We start from the raw sequence: 26,765 nt of genomic DNA on the forward strand, positions 1-26,765 counted from the left end.
ATATGAAAATATTATATACTAATTATATATATTTGTTTAAATATTTTTTATTAAAATATAATATAATATTATTTTAGTATATGTCTTCTTCTAGATTATATCATGCAAGATTTTTTGATAAAATCTACATGGTCTAATCCACAAGAAGAAATATACTCAGATTATTATGAATTGTGAAAATTACAAAAAATCAATAATATGTCTTCTTCTAGATTATATCAAGCAAGATTTTTTGATAAAGTCTACATGGTCTACTCCACAAGAAGAAATATACTCAGATTATTATGAATTGTGAAAATTACAGAAAATCAATATAATATTATTTTAAAAATAAGTTAAAATTTTATGAAATATAATATATGATAATATAATTTATACTACGAAATATTAATATTAAGATCATAATTAATTACAATATAATTAAACTCTTCTAATTATCTATTAATTATCTTCCATATTTTTATATGAATTAATTTAAATTAATATCATATATATATATATATATATATTATAAAAATAAATATATAATAATATAATTATAATTACAAAATATTTATAATTAAAAAGAAACATTAAATAAAACAAAAATATTAGAAACACGTCATTTGAAATATATTTAAAAAAATGCCCTTACCTTGCAAGGACAAAAAAGTATGTATGTGGAAGATATAAATAGTTGTAAATACTTTAGCTATTTGCATTTGAAGTAGTGTTACTCCCAAAAATATATCGAACGAAATCGTGCAATGAACCATAAAGCGGAGTTTAGCGGACGGTTAAGACAGATGGAAAACGATGATGGCAGGAAACGACGGTGACGAGAACGGAAAAAAAAAATGACGAACAAGATCTTTTTAATTGTCTTGCACACTTCTTAGAGAGTGTGAACCGTGGATTTGCAAAATTTAGCTCGTCCATTTCATAGAAAGAGATGTCTTCGGCGTAATAATAAAATAATAATAAAAATCTAAGATATAGAGCTAAGGCTAGAACACTACATACAAATTTAAAAAAACTTAAATGCAATACTTAGTTGTATTCCAAATTGAGGAATACCTTTTTAATGAAGCTAAGAAATGTATCACCAATGTGCTAAAAATTAGGGCACTCTCTATATGAACACTTCAAAGTTTGTAAATTTATTGTGCCTCACTTTGGTTTAGATTACACATGTGAAACTAGTTTGATGTGCAAACTTGAAGTTGCATCCATTGAAGTGAATTGGTGTTTGTAGCAAATGGAGATTGCATTCACCACATTTTTGTCTAAGGTGGGGTCGCGTTTATAAACATTGCAAGAAATACACATGTGAAACTAGTTTGATGTGCAAACTTGAAGTTGCATCCATTGAAGTGAATTGGTGTTTGTAGCAAATGTAGATTGCATTCACCACATTTTTGTCTAAGGTGGGGTCGCGTTTATAAACATTGTTTAAAAAAATTGTTGGGCAATAATTTATTCTTCTTTGGTCAAGGCCTTAGGTAGACCAAATCAATGGCTTTGGAACAATGATCAAAGACAACAATCAAATATGCACATATAGCTAAGATGATGTATGCTTTGATAATGTTGCTATGGATGTATCATATAAATGCTATATGGCATTGCTTTTTCATAATCCTTGATGATTTCAAAATACATGATGAATTTCCTTAAATACACTAACAAAGCACACATATCCACTAAATGTGTTTAGGTCGGCTCATAATGGCAAGTGAAAAAGGTTCACACAGCTTAATTTACAATTTGAATTTTAAAAGTTTGAGGTTCAATTTGCATATACAAAAAAGACCTAGGTCAACTCTAGTCCTATCTATTTAATCCAAGATAACTAATAGGAGATCTAGAAACTAAAATTAATTCCTTGAGATGAGGAACAATGAAGACAAAACAAGACAAGATAATGTTTTAAACCAAACTTCATGTAATAACATACTACTTATAGACTTGTTATGCATAAAGGACACTCCAAGTAGACTCAAACATAAGAGAGAGGGCATCTGTATACAATTTACCATTATAGAATTGAAGTCTTTAAGATACTTGATAAAATAAAATAAAAATATGAATTTGAGAAAAGAAAATTGAAATCCTATAATTATAACTTCTTCGCTTACATGAGCATGAGGCCCCTATTAATTAACGTGCCATTTGCTCTTCTTTAAAACATGTGCATTGCATTACTGAACTCCATGTGATAGGTTTATAAGCTTTTTGGTCTTACTAGTTTGTTCTCTATTCAACAACTTCAAATTTAATTACTTAAATCACCTCTCAATGGCAAATTGTTTGGAAGTCATTTTCTTGATCGAGGGATATAAAACTTGAAACGTTTTACTTTTTAAATCATGTGGCAGGGTAATGGCTGTAGAAAATGAAAAATTATACCCTGCTACATGACTTCAAAGTACTCTCAGATGACAATAGCATACTGTTTTAAAAAAATAACCTCCTTAATTCCTGATATATTGGCAATTGAAAGCTTTCTACAGTAAACAATGCTCGTCTAGTTCTTTCGATCCTTGGGACTAAGATTTGCATCTCCATTGGACAAGAAGTGGACTCTGAGGAGGTTTCTTCACAGCATGCTATAAAGAATGAACAAGTACATGCCTGCTATGACTCATTCCACAAAACTTTTAAACAGGTTTCTGACTTACTCTTATGCATAAAATATAGAAAATGTTCTCTGACCATGATTACTTAAAGTTATCCTCGTTTTTCTGTTAAGGAACTTATTTATAGTCACTGCAACCGGGGTTATCCCAAGGAATCGACAGCTATTGCGGAAAGTCTCAGTTTGTGGAACGTTGCAGGCAAAAATAGGCTACTCAACATTAACTAGGGACTGACCAAGGGAGCTGTAAGAGGTTCTCCATTTGTATGGTTTCCTGGGGCTTCTGTCGTCTTCCTTCTGTAAAAAGAATCATTCTTTGAGGTCTTTAATTGATGGTTCCTATAATTTCTCCTCTTGTTGGTCACTAGAGTGAAGCCATCTCTGTCCCCATCGCTCTGTTTTCCATTGGCACCAGCTTCTCCACTACCACTGTCGCTGCCCTCAGAGCATTCACTCATTGTGTGTCCATTTTCGGGCAGATGCTCTTCATCTGGTCGTTGTCCATCATCATCCTTATGATCATATTGATTCATCTGTTCAGTAATTTGACCGTTAGAATAGTGGGAACTTTCAAAGTGGATGTTGGCTGAGGCTTCATCTGTACCCATATCATGCCTTCCCTTCGGTGTGTAGACAATGGCAACTATCGCACTGTCACCTTCAACAGCATCCAAAGCAGCATCAGCAGCAGTAGCATCATCGGCCTCAGTTTCACTTTCGCTGCTAGCATAGTCTGCCCAGGGCTTAGATGAAATGGTCTTTGAGCTTTTACACACAGGCTGCTCAATTCCAGAATCTTGAAAATTATCCTCATCTGCTGCTGAATTTTGAGCAGCACTTGAATCTTGCTGTTTATTGATTTCATCTTGACTGGAGTAAGCTTCTGATGAATTGGCCTGCTGTGCTTCACTTACTTGATTATTTATGAGAGCGATTTCATTTTTTTCAATTGAGATTGTAGTGTCTGAAGCCGTTTCTGGCATTTTTTGTTCGGGAATAGCCATCTCTTCCACCATAGTTGAAACCACTTCTTCTGGGACATCATCAACTGTTATGGGCTCAGACATTGAAGACTTTTCATTCCCATCAGATTGAACTTCTATATCATCCTCACCGGAGTTGGTATGTACTGGTGAGGCAAGAGGAGACACAGAATTGGAGGATTGCCAAGCTTTTCCAGGTACAAATTCAACAGCATTAGGGTTCATACTGCAAGGAACATTATGACAGTTTTGATCACCATTTGAAGTGGTTGTAGCTTGCTTCCCGCGAGGAGCACGGGGGAGTGTTCTGTTGTATCCTGCCAAACGAGGGCCGTAAGGTACTCTTGCTGCTGGAGACTGATGAGGTGATTTACGGATAGGTGTAACGGCTGCCATGGTGTTGTTAACAGGAGGTATGGTGGGATAAGGTAAAATTCCACCTGTATCAGCAGCTCTTCCATCTTTGAATGGTGTAACAGCAATTGGCCCAAAAATTGGGAGTATAGGTGGTGACATGCCTGGATTGAATGGTGGAGCAGCTGCAGAAAGTTTTTTGCTAGATTCTTGAGGACTTGTAACAGTTAATTCTCCAGAATGACCTCCTTCTGATACAAGCACCTTTTCTTCTTCATCCACCTTCAAGATCTCTGGATCCGCAGAACTATTGCCAGCACTGTTAAAATCAATTTGTGTCTTTTCTTGAGAAGCAGAATTTTTAGGAGATTCCTCGGAATCCCCGTTTTTGGGGGAAGTAGGCGTTTCAACATCTCTGCCAGATGTCACCTGTTCGGTACAATTTACGTTTTCAGAGGATGAAATAGAACCTACATTTGGACAAAGCTTTTCCTCTTCTAAAGATTGGACTGAACTATCAGTTGCCTCAATTTCATTGTTTGAGTTAGTCATTTTCATTTCTGATTTTACTTGTTCAAGTTCCACTGGTTCTATCTGACTGGTTTTCTCTATAGTTATTTCTTGTTTTATAATTTCTACACCCTTCTTTGCTCTACATGTACATATGTACTCATCTTTCTCGGCCACAGGCTCTGTTTTCAACTTCTCCTCTTCCTTGATAACTACCTCTTGTTCCTTTTCTACTCTGGATTCTTTTTCAGTCTGCATTTCTGTATCATCTTGAGGAGCATCTGGGGCATCCTGTTTGGCTGTATCCAGTGTTGCTTTTACTATAGTTCCAGGAGGTGCTAAAGCTACTTCTTTGTATGAAGGAGTTTTCCCAGGAATAGCAGCTACAATAGCACTTGATGAGTTTGTTGCTGTTGTAGTCAATGGAATTTTATTATAAACAGGAATTGCTGTTTTCAGTGGAGTTGTTTGTCGAGTTGGTTTAGGCACATGCTTTCCCTCTGTGTCATTGCTTACTTTTGATGGATTTGTAACACCAGGAGTAGTAGGTGAGGATTTGGGGCTGCTTGTTATCAATTGTGAAGTACCGAAGTTGTCTGTTCCTATACCAGGCTTGATGGATGGCATGGGTCTGCCATTAAAAGTTGAAGCCTTTACCAGTTTTCTTGAGGCCACTGAATCTGCAGAAACATTTCTTGATGTAAAATTATTATTTGCTCCAGAAGACATGATTTTCCTTTTAGAAGCTGATACGCTGTCATTTGTGTTATTGTTGTTTATTCTATTATGTGCAGGTTCTGGGCTATTCAATGTGTTGTTTGACATATTAGTGTTCAATCTTGTAAGATTTGGCTTTTTTATGCCAAATTTACGACCTCCTGCATTGCTAGATCGGCCTCTTGGAACAGCCTCTTGCCATCCTTCTTCCTCCATGCTTTCAGCTGCTGAAACTTCAGAGGCAGGTGTCTGGCCTTCTACATCCAGTCCAGTTATGTCATCTTTTGATTTAGTAGGGACATTAGTGCTTATAGTTGGTTCTCCACTCTGTTCTGGTTCTGAAAGTTGTTTCTGAATATCATAAGTCGGGGAAAGTTGAATTTCTTTTGTAAAATCATCCATCTCTGTGCTCCATTGGGTTTGGGCAGGTTTACTTCTTAACTGTGACATATCAATCCAAAATTGGATATAGTTTAATATTAGTTCTTGAAAGAACATGCAAAACTAGATGCATACGAAAGGATTTATTTGCACCATACAGATGATTAATGGAGGTTGTAAATCATGATGCAATGGAACAGACTGGAAAATATATAAGACCTACCTTGATACGAGATTGCTTCTTTTTATCTTTCATCTCTGCATTTGGATTTATAAAATCCAGCAGGTCGGATACACTGAACATATTAATCAGGGTAAAGTCAACATTTAATTTTTGTCATAATGTGGAAATATAGTTTTGACCAAAAAATATAGCTGATAGAGCATAGCTTTGCAGTACCTAAGATGGCCTTTACTGGCTATGGATGCATCTGGTTTTGGAGTACCATTACGTGCAGCTTCTTGCTGCTCCAAGGCCTTTGAGTCAAAATAGTCCAGCCATGCAGCAGCATCCTGTCTCCAACAAACTAGATTAGTGACTGGACTATGAGGTATAGGTTAAACCGTTAAAGTAGACTCTGTAAAATATAAGTGCTTGTTTTGCTTTCATTGCATGCCCGTTTACTCAATAAAATACCTGATCTAATTTTATGTCCTACAATACCTGCGTACGTAAATCTTCGGAGCCAAGCTTTGCTTGTAAAATTTGCAAAGTTGTCTGCTCATGCTGAACACTTAAAGAATATGCTTCCATTAATGAAAGAGCAATAGCAATTGCATGATAGCTAGCGGCAGTCTGCAAAAAACATAAAAGAGCAAAAATAATTCAGCTGTGACAAATTGAGGATTACCAGCATGATCTCATAACGTATGCTTCATGATAAATTATGTGATGCAATTTTTCTTCACAATCATTATAAACAGGCTTGAAAGTCACCCAGGTAAGGAAAACAGTAGTGAATATTAGATTATGTCTGCAAGTAATCTTGGTTTCCTCTAATCCAATAAATGAGAACAGTTCTTTTACTTAATTTCCATCTGACTTCTTGAAAATTGTTTTCTGAATGCATGTGTACCACTAAGTGAGTTACCTGTATATGATCTGCTCCAAGCAGTCTTTGATTGCATTTTAAGGCTTCATGCAAATATCTTAGAGCTACATGGATATTTCCCAGACCTTCTTCCATCATAGCAACATTAATGTACGTTGCAGCAGTGTTTGGGTGTGATGGTCCACATGTTAGGTGCAAAAGATACAATGCACGATTGACGTATCTGCATACAAGGCCTCACAGTTTTGTTAAAAATGCACAGACTTAAGAGATATCAACTATTAGTCAATCAAGTGAATCTTATTCGATAGCTAGATGCTCCTATTAACATTGGAAGAGTTTAACATCATTATGCCCATTAGTGTATAACATCTCTATGCTTTTCTGTAATCCTTAGATGATAGACAATTAAGTGTCATATCCTATGTAAGCCTGGATGTGATAAACCACAGGAATAGGTTTAGCTACATGCCTTATTATTACCATTCATTTCTATCTTTTCTAGCAGTACCTACAGTTTGGATTACAACATTCTCAAGTTTTCTAAAAGCTTTTGCGCTAAAAATTCAGGTCAGATCTTTCATTATTCAAGTGTTTTTGCTCTCAACAATGCTATTTCTATCAAGATATCAACCTGATATGTACTTTTTTAGTCCAACACAAGCTTCCTGTGTCATTATCCCTCCTAATAAATCATTAACCAAACATTTTTTATGTTAATGGTCTAGTTCTTGAAAACACATCCAATGATTTAATATGTAAACAACATTTTTAATATCATTAGCTAGTAAAATAACTAATTTGAATAACAATAATAATAGTTTAACTTTCAACCATAGATTGCAAACTCGCCAAGTACTTGTGACTTTTTTTGCCCTGTGAGTATTAGCAGTTTTCAACTCACGAGTTGCAGTGCCAAAATCATGAGTACTTGGCAAGTATTTAGGGGGAACTTATGAATGCTGAGTTTTGAATTTATGTATTTTTAGGTTGCCAATTTTGTCCTAAGTTTTCACTGAGTCTTTAAATATGGGGTCTGCTGAGTCTGAGTCAAGCCCAAGTTTGCAAACTATGGTTTCAATTACAGTAGTCCTAAATAATTTCAACATCACTCTGGGTTCTTATCAACTAAGTTATAAAAATGACAGTTAATTTCACATTCATGAAATAATATGCATTAACTATATAGTAATAAAATCAACATAATCTCTCAGTTGTAGTAATCAATGACAGACTAATAAGAATGCTATTATTGTTGATGACCTACTAATATCATGAATTATCAAAGTGTTCCTCCCACACATAATATAATTATAAAAATATTGGTGGTATATTAGTGACAATACTATTATTATCAGTCTTAAACCCTGTGACTTGGCAAAACTTGGTAGCCCCAATTTTGGCTCAGACTCAGCAACTTGGCAAAAAATCAACAAATTAAAAAGTACTTAAATTCATTAATTTGGAAAAACACAGCAGCAGACAAGTTTTCAGCACACTTGCCAAGAGTTCTGGCATATAACTTCCTGAAACTTGCCTTGTCTGTGAGTAGGTGAGAAAGTTGGCCACAGTTGCAGTTCACAATTACTCTCGAGTTTTAAAACTATGATTATTATAACTACTACTGATCATTGTTAATTATTCGATTATATTTTATCGTATGTCCCAGATATGTATTAATAATTTTGTAATTAATACACAATAAACTGGGGCATTACATACCCATTTGTAACCCACCCTGCTTGTGGTTTAGAGGGTTACTTCATCGTAGATAAAAGTCAACACTTCAAATAGATTACACATGGAAATACTAAAAGTAGTTACATGTAGGAATAAAAAACAAGCATACTGAGAAAGTTGAAGGGAGAAGTTAAAGGGCAGCACACATTACTCTTACACTTCTGGTGTTGAAAACTGGGATTTCATATTGCAGAAAGCACATGAGTTTGTCAATTTAGAAACTTTTAAGAGGGGAAAAATCAGAATCATAGAAATGTTTAAGCAATAAATATTTTCAAAGCTCAGTGAGAAATGACTTCATTTCATTGATTCATTTGGAATGACTTGAACTCCAAGCATAGAATCTGCTTGGACAGACGAAAATCAAATCAGACCAGAATCAATATACATCTCATGCAGTGAAACCAAAATCAGACAAATGAAAAATGAAAATAAAAAATCAAACCAAGATAATAGGAAACTGAAGAAAAACACAACTTTACTGAGTGCAATTATCGTAGCTGACAGTTAATGTTTGGAATTCAGCACTCTTATCCAATTTGTTTGATGAAAGAACTATTCTTTGTATGTATAACTACCATGGTGTCCAGAAGGATTACAAAAAGTAAAAGGAAGTGGTCAACAGATAAATTTTCATATTAAATTCATTATCCGAAGCATGAAAATGAAGTTATAGAAACCTGAAAGAGTTTATGATTTTTAATACTGAAAGCAGAGAAAGGGGCAACATTTAACTTACTTCAGTGCCAATTCAGTGTGTTGAAGCCGATAATAGAATACAGCAAGGTCGCCATAACTTTTCATGGTATCTGGATGGTCAAGGCCAAGCTCCCTCTCATTGATATCCAAAGCCTTTTGCTGATATATCATAGCCTATTCCATCAAATAAGAAGTTCAGAAACATGTCATTCAACTTAACCTCTCTTCTCTTTCTTTCTCTCTTGAATAGACTCAAAATCTTGATATTACAAATTTGAAGATGTTAGGATTTCTGAACTCAGCAGGAAGAATCTGAGCATATTTTTAGCCACCAAGCAAGTATATACTTAAGGATGGTGACTCAGTGTTAAGTTCCTTGAAAGAAGGTTTTTTTACAATCAAGTCGATATCTCTTACTGATTCTAAGTGGTTGATCTGATCATCCTATAGTAAACCATGATCTCACAACCTTAATGTGGCATAGCTAGGTGATCAATAAATAAAAAATTGTTCCCTTTTCTCATTCCTGTAATACATTTTGGGAAAGTCGTTTTACCTAGCTAAGCTTGAATGAAAAAAAGTAAGCATAAGAAGTTAAAGCTTGTCTTGATGCACACAATTGTTGATGTAATCTTTGCATTGGTGATATCATCATAATATAAGATATTTTCACTTTCTTACAGTGGAGTACTCTTATAATTCTCTATGCAGATACATATGCCTTGTTTGAGGAAGAATAGAGATATCCACTGGTATGGCTGATGGATTATCTTGGAATAAAAGGGAATTCTTTGCAAAAGAATCATTTCCACATTTGTTGAACTAAGACCTAAGATTAATACTTGCTTTGTTACCTTTAATTCCTTAATGATGTTATATATGATCACACAATGAAAGCCCTTCAATTTTCTCTAGAAATATTTTTACAACCTTCCTCTTCGAATCTTAAGTAGAAATTTAATTTTCCTTTCTATCAATTAATATACTAATAAGTACTTTTAAAGATTCCTTCCCAAAAATTTATGTGCAAAGTGCATAGCCACTTTTCATGATGAATGCACATTGCAGCTTAGGGGAGCTAAGACTTCTTAAGCAATAGTTGTATTTTCTTGTTAAAGTTGAACTCAATGTTTTTGGAAGGAGGTTGTCTTTTGCCTCTTGGGGCCCAAGCTGAAATATTGTTTTTATTGGCTTACTTAAGGAGAGATTTTTCTTCTAACCTTGTTATTTGATTTATGTAATATTTTTGCCCCTAGAAGTAATATGAAATGAAGTTGATCTTTTGGACAACCAAACTGTTGTTTCTTATGCATGGCAAAGCAATGGAAAATCTTCATATCTTGCATTTTAGACTAGCAATTCAACCATTGGTTTTTGCCTCGAGAGGGAGATTTTCAGATATACCAGCCTACATAGTTGTCATTTTAAAAATTGTAATATGAAGGGAGACCTTTAGAAGGCATTTTTTCTTGCAACCTTAATTAATTATTTGAAATTGGATTCATGAGAAAATACAAATTTTCTGGAAATGAAGATAGTACTGCTAGAGATTGGCGGTCTACTTATAAAAAGGAGAGATCTCATAACCCTTATTGGTGCATTCTTTTCATTTGTGACCTGGATTGGGGAATCTTTGCATTGGTGAATGAGCTTTGAGAACAATAGGGGTATTTTCACTTGGGACAAGGTTGAACATTGTTTTTTAGCTAAATGGGAACTTGAGAAACTTACTAATATGTAAAGAGATAGACTCTATAAGGGAGAATTAGGAAATAAAAAGGTGTTAACCAAATTGAATAATAACATTGAATCTCGTGTTGAGGAGATGAACAAACTAATAAAAGCACAAGAGAAAGAAGCAGCAGAAAAGGAAGAGAAAACCCTAATTTTGGATCAAGAAAAGTAGAAAAAAAGTTCAAATTCATTGTTTACTACTAAGAAAACTTCAATATTTCAAGCTCATAGTGTATTAGAAAGGAGAAGGCCATAGTGTCCACAAATCCTAACAGCAGATTTAACCTCATCAACATTGAAGTGGCTAATTAGATTTCTACAATGTTCAATGGCATTTCTGGGACAAGACGACAGGGGTGGACAACAGTCCGAGGGCCATATTTTGGGGATGGCAGGGGGACAGCTATATATATATGAAATTTCTACAAGTTAATCATACAGCAGTATAACAGAAGCAATATAACATGACAATGCTAAAATGATGTTGGATGATGTCTGCATGCCAACCACATTCTAAAAAGAAATTGTTTGTTTGTACTTCTCATACAATACCAGACTGTACCAGACCATGGAAAACGCACCTTTAATCTCTTTTGCAACTGACAATATTAACTGACTCTAATATCATATCAAGAATTTTGAAGAGTGATGCTTTTTTGAACAATGAAATCGGAAATCCAAATTATTGCTATTGATATTAACTGTTACATAACTTATATCATTAACTATGAATCTGAATCATGATATATTTATTGCTGTTATACTACAGTTGTTGTCACTGCTGTCATGATTAATTTAATTGCTGTTATAGTGCTGTCATGTTATACTACTGTTATAATGCTGTCATGATAAATTTAATAGTTTTTTAATGTTGTGAATGATATTTTTTTAAACATTATTTAAAATTGCTTTTCAATAGGGGATGTCTGGCTGTCCTCGGGATGGTCAAGGGACATCTTAGACATACCTGACTGCCTTGGGGGTGTTAGGTGTCCCCTATGTGTTTCTTGCTGTCCCTGATTTTGGGGTTGCATTTCAGGATGTTTCTGCATTTTCTCACCTGGGGGGGACAGCCAAGGGACATCTGCTAAAGTCCCTCCAGATGGGGTAAACAGTTTGAGGGGCAGGGATGTGCCCCCCTATAACATAGGATTCTATGTTATTGACATGGATGGTTTGGATATGATGCTTGGTTATGTTTGGTTAGAGGCTTTGGGAAGTTTTAAGTTGTTAATGTTGATGTGCAGAAAAGGTTCATGGAACTTTCAATCTAGAAAAAGAAGTTGAAATAGCAGGGTATTAATTATTATATCAAGGATAAGCATTAGGAGAAGCTTGAAGAAGAGAATAAAGAGGCGCAAATGGATCAATCTAAAGAAGATCACAAAGAATAATCTAAATGACACATTAAGATATCCAAAGATAACAACAAAGAATTAAAACAAGGGGATGAGCATGCATTTGAAGAAGTGAAAAATGAAAATCCAAAGAAGAATATGAGGTCTTGGATACTTGTTTAGGAAGTTTGTCTTTCATTTACTCAATAGCTGAAGGAATAGGTGGCAGACAAAGTTTGAAGATTCAAGGTTTTGGTATATCAAGATCCACATCACCATGAGAGGCAACAATCATGGAAGCATATTGTGGAGGATGAAAGAACAATGAGTATGGATAAATGGAATCAAAGAAGAAAACATGGCTATGCTTGGCATTAGAAGAAAAATGAGTATGGACATGTATTGTATCAGACAAGCAATGAGTATAGTATACACAACATTAGAGGACACCCACCAACAAGTGTAGAATTAGAGTAGAATAGAGGATGGTACCATCAAGGAGCATCACCTATCACGAACGTGTCACATATGGATGATAGACAATCATGTGAAGGTGTATACAAGTTTGTGAAAGTCTTATTAGGTAGAATGTTAGGATATAATTGGGCAGAATTTTATAGACATAAAGCCATGACATTATGATGTATATGGGGTTAATGGCATGACTATCATGTGCCATGCTTAACCCATTTAAAGATAGGATAGGCCTAGTGGATAATTGATGTACTGGGTCAAATGCTCAACTTATGGGGTAATTTATAGTTGGTAATTAGTTCAACTAATGTGTGTGGGTGTGTTAAGGTTTTACGGTGTACCCTAACCCCAAGGTTATTAGATGAGAGAATATATAGAGAAACATTTACCATTATAATACTAATAATCATGGTTATGGATCAATTCTATCGAGTAGTAAGAGTAGTGTTGTAGGTTTGGATCTCATAGCAAGAGATAGCTTTGAGTGATTCTTTCTTAAAAAACATTGCATGGTTTATCTCTTCGTTATGGGTACTTCTATTTGTGAACACAAATATGATAAGGTTACATTGGTATCCCCTATACATCTTGAGTTGTGTATTTTTTGTTACATTTTAACATTATTTTCTATATTGAGTATTGGATCTAAACAAACTATTTTTCCACACAAATGCCTTTCTTATTAATCGATGTCCCTATTTAGCAATCAATTATAACATTTAAGTTTTGGCATTTGGCACAACTTATAGATGAAAAAACCTGCTTAGTGTTGCCATGCAAAACTTTGTGACATCTTTAACAAATTTTGGTTTGGATGTAGTTACTGGTATACTTGACAGATATATTTTTTTCTTTACAGATTACATGTAACTCCCTCTCAAATGAATGTTGGCCAATCATGAGGAAGACTTGTATCTAAGTGCTATTAGAAGTAAAGGGCTTGTTGAGAATGGAAATGCTAAGATGAATTTTTAATACTCGGACTTTCTTCTATTGTGATCATGCAAATGAATCTCTAGCTATTTGCAATTTTGAAAGGTTTTTGAATTCATAGTTTTACTTTATTTGGACAGACAGTCATCTAGGTGCAGTCACTAAATACTTAATCTCCTGGGAAGTAATAAAATTCTTATGAATGATCACTATATGGTTACAAATATTGTAAAAGCATAATACAAATGAATCTCTAGCTATTTGCAATTTTGAAAGGTTTTTTGAATTCATAGTTTTACTTTATTTGGACAATGACAATCATCTAGGCGCAGTGACTAAATACTTAATCTCATGGGAAGTAATTAATTTCTTATGAATGATCACTATATGGTTACGAATATTGTAAAACCATAAATTTTTCATGTATAGAGCCTTGGGAATTGGGTTGGGAGCAAGGGAAAAAACAATTTTTTTGATATGCTTAATTGGCACCTTCTTTTGGCTGCAGACAATTATTGGTTGGCATTTTATAATCCAACCCAACCCCCTAAAACATATCCTAATTTTAGTCTTTTTTTGGAAAAATTGAGGCCAATTACTCTTAGATAAGTGTTCTTACCTTAGGTTTCTCAATTGGCTGAAAACCAATAGGTAAAACCCTCATAAACATTCACATTAAAAAATACAAGAGTTAAAAAGCAATTATGAATGAATTGTTCAGTTGTCTTTATTTTAATCAGCATATTTTTTATGGATCATAGCTTGGGTTCCAAGAACACCACAAATGAGGACTCAATTCATACAACTCACTCCATGGATAGGATATTTTCCATCATTGTTTTACAGTCTTAATAGATTTCCAAAAGAGATTCAATAACAATGAATTACCTATGAACACCTTTCTTAACTACTTCATGCATGCTAATTAACCTACCTTTTTACAATCTAATATAATATTTTGATATATTTATTTTTTGGTATAAGAAAATTAGTTATATTGCTTACACATTTGTTTTCAGAAGTTCAGCTAAAGGAGAGAGGTCAGTTAACGTAGGTTTCCAACTGAGAAGTTTTTGTTACAAATATTTTGGTTTCTAGGAGCAATACTTTCTAGACTTTCACTTCTGGGCAATGACAAATGCATGCATTCTTTTACATGTGGGTAACCATATTTTTTGACAGAAAGAATGCACTGAGGAGCATTATGTTGCTTTAGAACGAAGATTCTACATGGAGACATTGCACAACTTCAAGAAACTTCTAGCACCCACTTTTCCAACTAGAATTTTGTCGCGCTCATTCAATTTCATTCGTATGATACTACATTATATTTAGGTTGCGATATTTATGAGGGAATGTGGATGAATGTAAAATTTCCTAGTTGGCTTTACTTTAGAATTTGTGCACATGTGCATAGCATGTGTGTGTGTGTGTGTGTGTGTGTGTGTGTGTGTGTGTGTGAGAGAGAGAGAGAGAGAGAGAGAGAGAGAGTCTTGATATCTGCATACCTGATTGAAATCCCCTGTATGATATAATACAACAGCCAGTAAGCTGTATGCTCCAGCTGTCATTCGATGGTAAGGACCACAAACTGCAACCAGCTTTGCCAAAGCCTATGAATTGAAATACAGAGAATACATGTAATTAAAAGGATGAATATATTAATTATATGAATCGCTAATTCTTTTTCTTTTTCCTGAGATGATTTTAATACCTTGGTCCCATAGTTGACAGCTTCATCAAGTTTTCCCTTGTCCAAAGCAGTTTTTGATGATTCTAACAATGTCCGACCATCTGCAGATGAGCATGCTACTTGCTGTAAAAGGAGCAACACAATGTTAAAATTGTTATTAAAACGTGCAAGTGACTAGAACAGAAGGCAATATGCTCAACATGGCAACAAAATTGTTCAGTTCTTCTACCTTATAGACAGGTACCATGCTTATGATGTCCATATTCCTAAATGGATTTGGGCTGTCCACATCATAATCTCTAGGAGCCAGCTCAAGTCCCACCTAAATTAAGAAAGTTCAGACACATGATTTGAAGCAAATCAAGATCATTTCATGGTAAATAAGAGAAGTTAACGGACAAAATTTCTCATAATAGTCTGAAAGAATAGGTGAAAAACCTTATGGCAAATTCCCCGTAAAATTGCACACTTTCTCAAATCCTGGCGATGTGAATTATTCATTTTCCATCCAAATCTCTTGTTCAAAAACAATTCAATCCATTCCCATTTAAAGAGATCTACACTATTAGTATCACTGTTTTCTTTTGATGGTGTTCCAAGCATTATATTCAAAGCTGCAGCAATGGCTGCAGCCAAATCTGAAGTGCTTTCAACAGAAGCAACTACTGCTTCTAATATGTGCTTAAAGGCACGAACCACCATTTCATGAATGCAAAGTGATTGCACATGAGGAAGTTTGTCTGCAAGTTCAACCTGATCGAATTACAAAAATTAGCTCAAATGAGGTTTGGAGAAAAATATGAAAATTTAAGAATAATTGGATCAAGGATGGTTGTTTTCAAAAAGCTATGCCATGAGTAAGAAAAGGTAAGATTCAATAGAACATAGAATCCACAACAACAGATGATGAATGAAATCCAAAAATTTATTTGCTTTTATAATTTTATTGATGTATGCTCACCACACGGCCTAAAGAATGCATCTGCAACCCTCGTGTATGCATAAAATCAGTCAATGTCCGCCCATCCACTGGTGACAGTTCTAATGAGCCAAAGTCTGCTACCTGAAAAAGGAAAATATATCAGACAGTGCTAAATATGATTCTTGAGATGATTATTTGTAAATGATAAATTTGCTACCATTTTACCAGTTTTGGTAGCGCAACATCATTGTAGTATTTCTGAGCCATCTCAATAAGATCATCCAGAGACTGTACACAAGAACAAAAAGTGAACAGAGTATTAATCATTATGAAAATACTGTCACAAGGAGATGAAATTTTGAAGTTACTTGGTCCATTGAAATTGTCCATCCCTGAATTAATACTAAGCTTAACTCTCTTGGATTCTTCTATGACTAGTGAGAAAATGGATAGGCAAAATCAAACATTAATGATTATTATTGGCATGCTTGTGAATATATATATATATATATATATATATATATCAGCAAGTGAGAAATGACAGAGATAAGGTTTTTTCCAGTGGCCCTAAAAAATACTCTTTTGTCAAACCCATGAAATCAGAACATTGACAGCTCAAAAGAAGTCATTGAAATGGCTAAAAGATATGACATCAGAAGGCCACCCTTGGAAACATCCCTATAGATCAGGTCGATACATGAACAAAAACCTTACCAAAATTTTAATGGGGTTCCATCAACTTATAGTTGATAAAGCTGCTTGAAGGAGTAATGGATGGAGAGGAGCAGGGGCACTTGTCAGAAAGAGATAATATCTTAGTTTATCCTGTTGGCTTAGAAGAAACATCCAACAATAAATTTGAGTTCTTAAGTCCGTAACCCTTGTTACAGGTCTAAAGATGTGCCTTGGAAGGACAATTAGCAAAGATTGAAGAATATTTCCTTTTACTCATTAAGTTAGCGGAAACCAACAAGAAATATCAATAGGTGAGTACTTCTTAGAGAAGAGAGAAGTTATCAGTCCATTTGATATGATATTTTGAGAACACAATCTAAGGAAAGTAAATATTTAAGAAGATTCCTTTTTACTCATTAAGCTAGCAGAAATCAACAAGGAATATCAATAGGTGAGTATGTCTTAGAGAAGAGAGAAGTTATCAGTCCATTTGATATGATAGTTTGGGAGCACATTCTAAGGAAGCAATAGATGTTTCCTACTCCAGAGTCTAAACAAATTAGAGCAAATGCAAGGGCTCTACTTGACTTCTGAAGAGTCTTTAACAAACATCAAAATTTCTAATGAACAAATATTCACCATTACTACTCAAAGTAGTGAACTGATGTGCTTCAATTCTAAGAATGATCATAAAATGGATTTTACTTATATGGTCACAAAAGCGAAACCCCAAGAGAAAAAGCAAGATCAAATCAAAATATAAAAGTGAAATTAAAGGGTAACTTAATGATGGAAGAAAAGGAAGATGCTGATGGGACAGCAGAGGTTGAGATGCATCTGGCACATGCCCTTATTAAACAGACTCTGTAATAAAGAGAAAATGGCTACTTGATGCCACTACAAGGTGGGTCTTCATAAATTGGAATCTTGGCTGGTCTTGCCTGATACAATAAGCTCTTCAGTATGATGAGGTACAGAGTTAATTTACTATTATGGCCTCACCTTTCGCAAGCTTTATCAAGAAAGACAGTCTGCCTCAGTAACTATTAGAGATTCAATGCTACCCATTTTAGGCCATGCATACAGGTTAATGTTCAAATTTCTTGATGTTATCGAGTCCCAACATGATGAACACTATACAAATCCCTTTCCTGTGAAGAGAGACATGAATAATGCAAAATTTGAAAACAGTTAGCCAATGAGGCCATACATGCAGTGTTAATGTTCAAATTTCTCAATGTTATCTTGAGTCCCAGCATGATGAACACTATACAAAGCCCTTTCCCATGAAGAGACATGAATAATGCAAAATTTGAAAATAGTTAGCTAATGAATTGCATTAAGGGCTCCATTAAAGAAGAGAAGTTAAAATGGGAAATGTATAATATCCTACACTATGGTACACACTTTTGACCATACTCAAATGGTCTTAGGGGTCTAGCAACAGATGCAAATACAAAATGAATATTATGTACACAGTGCACAACACATGGTTATATCAAAATGTAAAACTTTTAGCTTGAAGATTTCAAGGTCACTTAACAATGTACCAAAGGATTGTAAGGCTTTCAGAACCAAAGGTTGTTAGGAATTGGAGGATTGCAATATTAGGTGGCCCAAACAGTCTCCTACTCTCTAAATTGCGTATAGTGCTCTTTTTTTGATATAAGAAAAACTCAAAAATATGTGGTGTTGTACAATACTACAAACCTTGCAATGGAGGCCAGTTTCAGATTCTTTTAACCGCATAAATGCAGCTTCTGGAAGCAATTTTTTCAGTGGTAGTTCATTTTCTATTTCTTCTTTTTGTGCTTCACGGTCACAAGCTATTTCTGTAACCTGCCTTTTGTTCTCAATTTCATTACCAGCTGAGATGTCAAGAGATTTTATCTTGTCTGATTCAGCTTTATTATTCTTGTCATCTGTTGTTTTCTTTTTTATCTCTTTTAGCAATCCATGTTTCCCAAGTCCCTTAATGACAGGTTCATTTTTGCTTTCCTCACTAGATTTTGTCTCATTTTTTTCTGATGTTGGTTGGTTCTGTAGGTGTTGCACCCAGCATGCTCCAAGCTCCCATCTAATGAACCTTCTATGATCAGTTTGTTCTTCCTGCAGTTTAAGTAAACTATCTTCTAAAACTTTCTGGACCAAAGTTCTTGCTGATTGCATATCCTCAGATTCAGAACCATTGCATTGGTGCATTGCTGAATTTGACTGTACACGGGGGGCTCCCTTGTGTAGAAGGGTTCTTAAACTGCAGTAGAATGTGGTAAAACATAATTAGTATATAAGCACCCCATGCTATGGTAAGATTTGCACATAGATATACTAAATGCAACATTCTAGGTATGAACATAAACATTACAGAGGCAGCAAATATAAGTATATGAGCTACAAGAAACAAGGCTCTTGATGGTTTAGTGCAGTACCTACTGACATTTAGAGCATTAGCACCCCCTTCAGGCTGATCCTCAATGTCAATTTCCCGGGATAGAGATTCCACTCCTTTTTCTACATCGCCAAAAACTTTCACCACTGCTGTATAGCCACAATGTTTAACAATAACGACTCCTAAAGTGGCAGTATCCTGCAATTTGAATTCACATTTCAAATTCAGCTTCAAAGCTTGATTAGAATTTTTCTGGCTGTAAATCCCTCTAATTCAAAATTTCTGCAACCCAAAGATCCAAACTGGAAAAAAAGATCAATAATCTTAAAAGGAATACTTACATGCACAGTTGTACTCTCATCTGCAGTTATTCCTTTTAACAAATTTCTTTCTGCAAGTTCCCTAGAAGACATTCCTGGGGCTTGGCTACCATCAATCTTTTTATCTAGTTTTCTGCTTGCATCTGGAACATCTCTTGTGACCATTATCTTCAAGTCTCCAACAGTTTCCTCATGCAATATTCTGGTGGGATCTTGATATTTTGTTTGATCTAAAATTTTGTGCCTATCAATAACGTGCTGAATGGCAGCTACAGCTTTGATGATGGCAACATCAACAAATAAACTATGAAGTAGAAACACTTTCCGATCCCTAACTTGTCTTTCCTCCACAGTTTTGCATGGCATCGCTGCTAGAATGGAAAATTCTGTTGCCCAGGGCCTTAAATCACTCTTCCCATCCCTTCCTTGGCCCCCACCATTGCCACCCCAGCTCTCATCCTCCACTGGTAGAGGTGGGAAAACAGATGGTGAATCAGCAACCATGGGTGGGACAACCCATGTGTTTGCACGAAATCCATATGGAAGGTTTCCAAACTGCAAGAGAAATTGAAACCCTTGGTTGTGATAAAGCGGATATTTAAGAATTGGCCTGACCATGGGAATGGAACTATGTTTGCAAGTGATTTATAACAATAAGACAAATAAACTACATACCTTATTACGCTCGGAAAAGGCCTTCATTAGACAATCATAAGCCTACATGACAGCATATTTAGATTACTTTGCCAGTGATTGAGACAGAAATAGCAAACAGAACAAACAATATTTTGTCCATGGCTGAAAGAAATTCATACCAAAGAGATTGGAAAATATTTATGCAATAGCAATTCGAGAAAATCTTCTTGTTGTAAATACAGAGAGAAACATGCCATGCAATACACAAACTTAAACAAAATAAAAGTAGAGAACATTTACTACTATTATTCTATGTATTGTTATCCTGCAAAAGTGATGTTTGTTAAGATATGGGATTCTTTCATGAGTAGCATCCTGCGAGTTGTATTTTTCTACAAGCTTATCCAAAGGTGAAGCAAAAGTATCAAAACATAACTAGCCACCTTATAGATGAGAAGAGACGTCATCTCTGTGATCAATGAAATAAGATAGTGTGATGGTGTTTTTCACATCTCCATTTACAAAGAGCAATATAGCAATATTATTTATGCAAACATTAATATTTAACAAACAATGTCTGGATGCTTTTTCACATCAAATAATATTCTTGTCCAGCTATTAAGAGTGCATAAATGACTCACGTTTAAATTCTTAGGTTTTACTTGTACACATGAGGAGAAAACATTTTTGGTAACCATTAAAATAATGTAAAATAAATCAGTACGAAACTTACATTAGTAAAAGCCCTGCTCAGTTGTTGTAGCAAGTTGACAAGTGTATGACTTTGGACAAGTTGCTTTCCATGACTATAAAAACCTTTGGTGCATGCTGTTGCAGTCACCATCTTCCCATTGCAAAACTTCACCTGTATTTGTGGATTTGGCGTTAAAAAGATGAGAAATACAGAAGAAGCAAGAACACTCTAAGTTGTTGTGTAAGGTAAAGATAAAAAATAATGCATTCCAAATAAAATATGCTCACATCTATTGAAAAAAATTCTCCTTCAGAACGTTTTTCTTCAACAGATTGCCTTGTGGACTTCCTTATAACTGCAAATCCCAATATCATTAAGTTCATTATAGTTGATATCACACTTATAAGGAAACACATTATTGTCCATAATTTGCTTTCTTTCTGAAAGAACATAAGATTCACAAGACAAAAAATAAATAAAACTAAAGTTAAAAATTTGATCATTGCTGGCAATTCTATATAGTTAAAATATTTGAAGGAAGCTTTTCCTTAATAAGCTAAAAGAAATCCAATTTGAAAGCTAGAAGGGTACGAAGAGAAGCTTTTGAAAAGAGAACTACATTAACATCGAATATGTGTATTTTTATCATCTTTATCGTAAAGACAAGAATGAAAGATTTAGTTTCTGAATTCGTCGAAATTGGAGGGAAAGATCTACGAACATTGAATAGGGGGCACGAGATGTGAGAATGAGAAGAACTCATAAAACTGGCCAAGCTTAGAAGGAGGGCACATTCCTGTCATATCCCCTTTCTCTGTTGCCTCTTTGGCAGCATCCATAGCTGCAACAGCCTCAGATTTCCCTTCTTTCAAGGACATGTTACTTCCTTTGACAACATTATTTGATTTCTTTTCTCCTCCATCATCTTTTATGGTAGAGTCAAGATTGCCTTCAACTTTTTGGGGAAGCTCTGATTTGTCGTCAGATTCTACTTTTCCATCCTTATTTAGTTCTTTTCTTTCTTTATTACTGGAGCATTTTTTAACGGAAGTTTCATTGGCCTGCTCTGTATCTGTTGTTGAGTGAGCTGATTCTTTTACACCTCCCTGCCCGGACCTTGGCTCCATTTGCTTTCCTGAAGATCCAAAGCATGTCGTGCATGCCACAATGTCTAGTAACCTTCTAACATGTGCAATAGCATCCTCTTCGGTATAGTCCTCTGTAACGGGAAGAAGAATCAGATCTTCAATTTACTTAAGGTAGCTAGAATGCGAGATTTAACTACGGACACAAAACAGGAATCCCAGCTTTTGTATTGTTACTTTCTAGCTTTAATTACAAATCTTGATGATGGTATCACAATTTCAAAGAAATAAAAAACAAGAAATCCCGCTGTTTGCTATTTGCTATTTGAATAATCACACAAAGATGCAAGTTTAACAGTTTACCCTCCACAATGGTAAGGACACAAGGCTTCAAGGTCACAACATCCAACGAATCCTTCAGCTTGTCGCCACGAACCTGATTCACAAATTCAAGAGTTCTCACATATTACTAAGAGAATAAAATGGTACTGTGGTAAAGCTCCATCATTTGTATTCTTGGATGTTTATATCTTCGATATTGGATATTTAATGCGTGCAAATGAAATGATCCCATGGTGTTTGAAATCCTTATTGCTCTTTAGGTTCAATCCACTAACCATAGAAAAAATTGTCCATACCTCATGGGACAAAGAATAGTTAGTCAGATGGCATGTTTCCACATTCACCGCTAACAATCGGCGTACATCAAGAATGCGGTCTGTGGAAATTCCCTGCTTCCATAAAAGAAAAAATTACAAGCTAGCCTGATAATTATCCATCATCTGGCATATAGTTGCACGGTGATTGATATTCATTTTAATTGACAAAGCTTAATCCGAAGTGGAATAAATTGGATTGAGACAACAGAAGACGCGTTAATGTACCTTTAAGATGATTTGAGACTCATCTGGAGTGTTGACTGTAATGTCCAGGACAGTGGGAAGAACTACAAGAAACAAACAATACATGAAGTTAAATATTTACGAGTAGAACATATTTTTCTGTTATTTGTATTTGTTTAATAATAATAAACATTATATGATGCAGCGTTTTTGCAATGACGCAAAAATGCTTGCACCAGACCGTCTCTGAGTCTTATTCAGACACAAAAAGATTCGAGCCTCGGGACTATTTTAGTGCAAAGTGCGACAGTAAGTTACTATTGCTAGCAGGAGATTTAACAGTTCTCCACTGTTCTCCTGGTTTAAAAAGGGTCGTGAACTTGTCTTGCCATTTAAGTCAAAACCATTTATCAGAGAGAAACCTTATCCAAATATTTCCTAAATATTTAGCCTCATTTTAGTACCTTTATGGTTCAGGGAACATATATTCAAGACAAGTCAGTAACACAAGATAAACAAACCGGGAAGAAAAATGCAAGCATTAGAATACCTCCCACAAATCTCAGTAGAACTGATTAAAATCATTATCTTCCCGATTTGGAGAAACAATTTTAAAAATGCTTAAAATGACAGAAAACAGCCCAAGGCCAATAACATAAAAATGAAAGACTAACTCAACGTTGCAGGATATCCATATGTTCCTTTACCATCAATAACATATACAGCCTCACAAAAATCTAAATAAATTGAAGCTATTATTTTCTCTGCAGAATTTAGCAGATACTTTGAACAAGAACAGAAAAAAAAAAAAAAAATCTAATTTCAGGAATTTGAAGGAGCTAATACTTGAGCAATCAGTAAGTGATATTTGGAAGGAAAACTACGTTGTAATGGCAGGTAACAGCAATTAAGGCTTACTCTTCTCTTCCTTCTTCTTCTTTTCGCCTTTGGCCTTATGTGGCTTAGCACGGCCAGTCCGGGGGGCCATACCGCATTCGCCTCAATCCCAAATTTTGTACTCCAAAACACCTCTTTATAAATAAACAATCCTTTTCCTCTGCAATACTAACACTCTTCCTACTTAAATATCTCCCACAAACACCAGTCTTCAGGCAGGGAAGTTGCAAAGCTAATTTGCAGACTCAAATCTCTCCACAAAAGAAAACAGACACTAAAGAACAAGCCTTGAAACACAGTAGCAACAATCCGGGCAACCAAAAGCTTTAAACCTCTCACGAAAAAAAAACAGAAAGAACCAAAAAAAAGAAGCAAAAAATGAATTTTCCTCCTAAGCCTGCTAAGCAAACAGGGATTCAGACATGAGAATTATTAGCAGAGTAAGACATGGGAGATACAGGGGACAGATGGTTGTGATAAGAGTAGAAGTAGGACACTGTTGGTGATAAATCGGTAATATAGAAACGTGAGGCTCCAATTTTGGATGAGGTGGCATTGCGAGGCTGTGGATAAGGTGGCTTTGGCCTCTTACAGAAGAGATCTCGATCTCAGGCCTCTCATTTCATTTTTCCATCTCTTCATTATCGTCAAAACACAATCTTTTCTCTCCTCCCCAATCCCAATGGAATTGCTCTTGTTCAGACAATTAAACAAGCTTAATTTTGACCGTCTAAAGGACAAACAAAAAAGGAAATTGGCGCTGGCCAACGTGAGGCTTCAGCCCCATATGCCCGTCCGCTTTCACCTGCCATCTAGCGGCATATAAATTTTGTTGTTACATCACGTGTCGTCTCTCTATCTCCTCGGAGCCTCCGGTCACATGGATTAAATTTCTGCCCTACTTTCTTATTGGGTAGTGTACATGTGTTTGCCTCAAGCACTGTAATTTGTTGGTTCACGTCTCCATCGCCCTCTGGTCTCTGGCTGCTGAATAAATGTGAGAGATTTTTATTAACAGCTGTGAGAAAAATCAGTCTATGGGATTAAAACTAGCAAGCAGTATGTTAGATATAAGGATTGTTCTATTAGTTTTATCAAATCTTTCAAGACAAAAATAGTATTGGAATTTTAATGTAAATTTTGATCAAAAGAATTTGTTGATAAAGATGTGATTTGTTGTAGTTGAGTGTTAGCAGTTATTATAATACATTATAATATTGTTGAGAATTTTAAGAGTCTTAATAATCAAAGGGTCTCATAAATTTAATAGCAGCAATTATGGTTTAAATTTGATGATCACATTTAAGTATTTTTATTGAAACGTACATTCAAAAGGTTTATTATAGAAGTTCAAATAAATGAACAATATAAAGTATGAATTCATTTCAAAGGGTTTGGAGCTCATGAAGGGAGGGTCCTCTATAATTTGAAATGAGAGAATTCACACATTAATATAAAGTATGAATTTATTTCAAAGAGTTTGGAATTCGTGATCACAATTCTCTATAAGAATCATTTAAACCTATTTGGAGAATTTCCAATCAAAAGTATACAATAATTATCGTATGAAATGGGAGATTTGAGGGATCAATATAAAGTATAGATTCATTTCAAAGAGTTTGGAGTCCTCTGCAATAGGAGAATTTTCAATAGAGGACTAAAAAGATTATCATATGAAATGGGAGGTTTCACAAATCAATATAAAGTATAAATTTATTTCAAAGAGTTTGAAGTTCATGAACATGGTCTTCTAGTTATGTAAACCTCTTTAAAAAGAAATCAATCAAAATTTTAGGAAGCTTATCATATGAAAAGGGAGATTTTATAGATCAATATAAAGTATAAATTCATTTCAAAGAGTTTGGAGTTCATGAACATGGTTCTCTACAATAGTTTTTAAAACTTTTTTAGAGAATTATCAATCAATCAAAAGTCGAATATTGTCATATGTAATGGGAAATTTTCATATATAAATATATAATATAAATTAATATCATACAGTTTGGAGTTCATGAACATGGTCCTCTACAATAGTTATTTAAATTTCTTTATACAATTATCAATCAATTAAAAGTCAAGGAAGATTAATTCATAGATCAATAATATGTATAAATCCATTTCAAAGAGTTCGGAATTCATGAACACAATTCTCTACAATAGTTATTTAAATCACTTTACAAATTTTTCCCTCAAATTTTAAGAAGATTATCATATGAAATGGGAGATTTCATATATCAATATATAGTATAAATTTATTTTATAGAATTGGGAGTTCACAAACATGGTCCTCTACAATAGTTATTAAAATTTCTTTAGAGAATTATCAATCAATCAAAAGTCTAGAAAGATTACCGTATGAAGTGGGAGATTTCATAGATCAATAAAATGTATAAATTCATTTCAAAGACTTCCGAGTTCATGAACACAATAGTTATTTAAACCACTTTACATAATTTATGAAGAATGTATTTGACAAGGAGGACTCTAGTGTAAAATTTGAATTCTAAGAAAAGCTAATGTTCAAAAATTTAAAATTTCATTGAGAAATTTCAAAAGTTGTAATATGTTAAAATGATATATGTTGTGGAAACTTTTCAAACCTATTAAATTCTTTTTGGACACTATTAAAAAATTGCACATGTTAAAAGAAAATCACTATAATCAAAAGAATTTCAATCCCTAGAATTTCAACCCCTATAAATACTTATTTGACACTATTTATTAATTAATTGAAAAGTAGAATGGAATTACTTTCAATTAACCAATCAATACTGTGAAAGGTACATCCTAATGTACATAGACTATGCCCCAATCTAAAAACTAACCAAATAAAATAAAATTTGGGAACTCTCTGAAAAAACATCTAAAACTAACAATTAAAAATTTTTCTTTTTTAATAAATAATCTAATTTATATTAAATAATTCATTTTTCAACTCAAATTTTTTTTCAAAACTCCGAAAAAATAGATCCCAAAACTCCCCACCAGACTGATTAGAACCACTCATAAACTTTTGCAGACTCCGTAAAATTAGATCCAGAAGCTCCCCTCCCAAAATGATTAGAAACTTTTTCAAGCTTT

General features: G+C 34.5%; 1 protein-coding gene across 1 annotated transcript; it reads right to left on the reverse strand.

The window, feature by feature from the left end:
- Positions 1 to 2,429: 2,429 nt before the first annotated feature.
- Positions 2,430 to 24,375, reverse strand: LOC131047898 (protein REDUCED CHLOROPLAST COVERAGE 2). Its single transcript, XM_057981709.2, has 23 exons — positions 23,706 to 24,375; positions 22,830 to 22,891; positions 22,584 to 22,676; positions 22,309 to 22,381; positions 21,582 to 22,079; positions 21,148 to 21,215; positions 20,900 to 21,031; positions 20,206 to 20,247; positions 19,552 to 20,085; positions 19,251 to 19,408; positions 18,532 to 19,075; positions 16,372 to 16,434; positions 16,186 to 16,287; positions 15,663 to 15,977; positions 15,454 to 15,546; positions 15,246 to 15,347; positions 15,040 to 15,144; positions 9,094 to 9,227; positions 6,654 to 6,837; positions 6,227 to 6,358; positions 5,963 to 6,075; positions 5,786 to 5,858; positions 2,430 to 5,622 (listed from the first exon to the last, which is right to left on the reverse strand). Exons 1-23 carry the CDS (start codon positions 23,773 to 23,775, stop codon positions 2,842 to 2,844), a joined length of 6,471 nt encoding a protein of 2,156 aa, XP_057837692.2. The 5' UTR covers positions 23,776 to 24,375; the 3' UTR covers positions 2,430 to 2,841.
- Between the last annotated feature and the right edge of the window lie 2,390 nt (positions 24,376 to 26,765).

This window comes from Cryptomeria japonica, chromosome 3 (genome assembly GCF_030272615.1).
Source record: "Cryptomeria japonica chromosome 3, Sugi_1.0, whole genome shotgun sequence".
Taxonomy (NCBI): domain Eukaryota; kingdom Viridiplantae; phylum Streptophyta; class Pinopsida; order Cupressales; family Cupressaceae; genus Cryptomeria; species Cryptomeria japonica.

Excerpts from the sequence above, each read along its gene's own strand:
- LOC131047898 (XM_057981709.2), bottom strand. The coding sequence starts at position 23,775 with ATGGCCCCCCGGACTGGCCGTGCTAAGCCACATAAGGCCAAAGGCGAA. Across the intron at positions 20,086-20,205 it reads CCTTTTCCGAGCGTAATAAG|TTTGGAAACCTTCCATATGG; the intron begins GTATGTAGTTTA and ends TTTCTCTTGCAG. Across the intron at positions 15,978-16,185 it reads TGCATTCTTTAGGCCGTGTG|GTTGAACTTGCAGACAAACT; the intron begins GTGAGCATACAT and ends TAATTCGATCAG.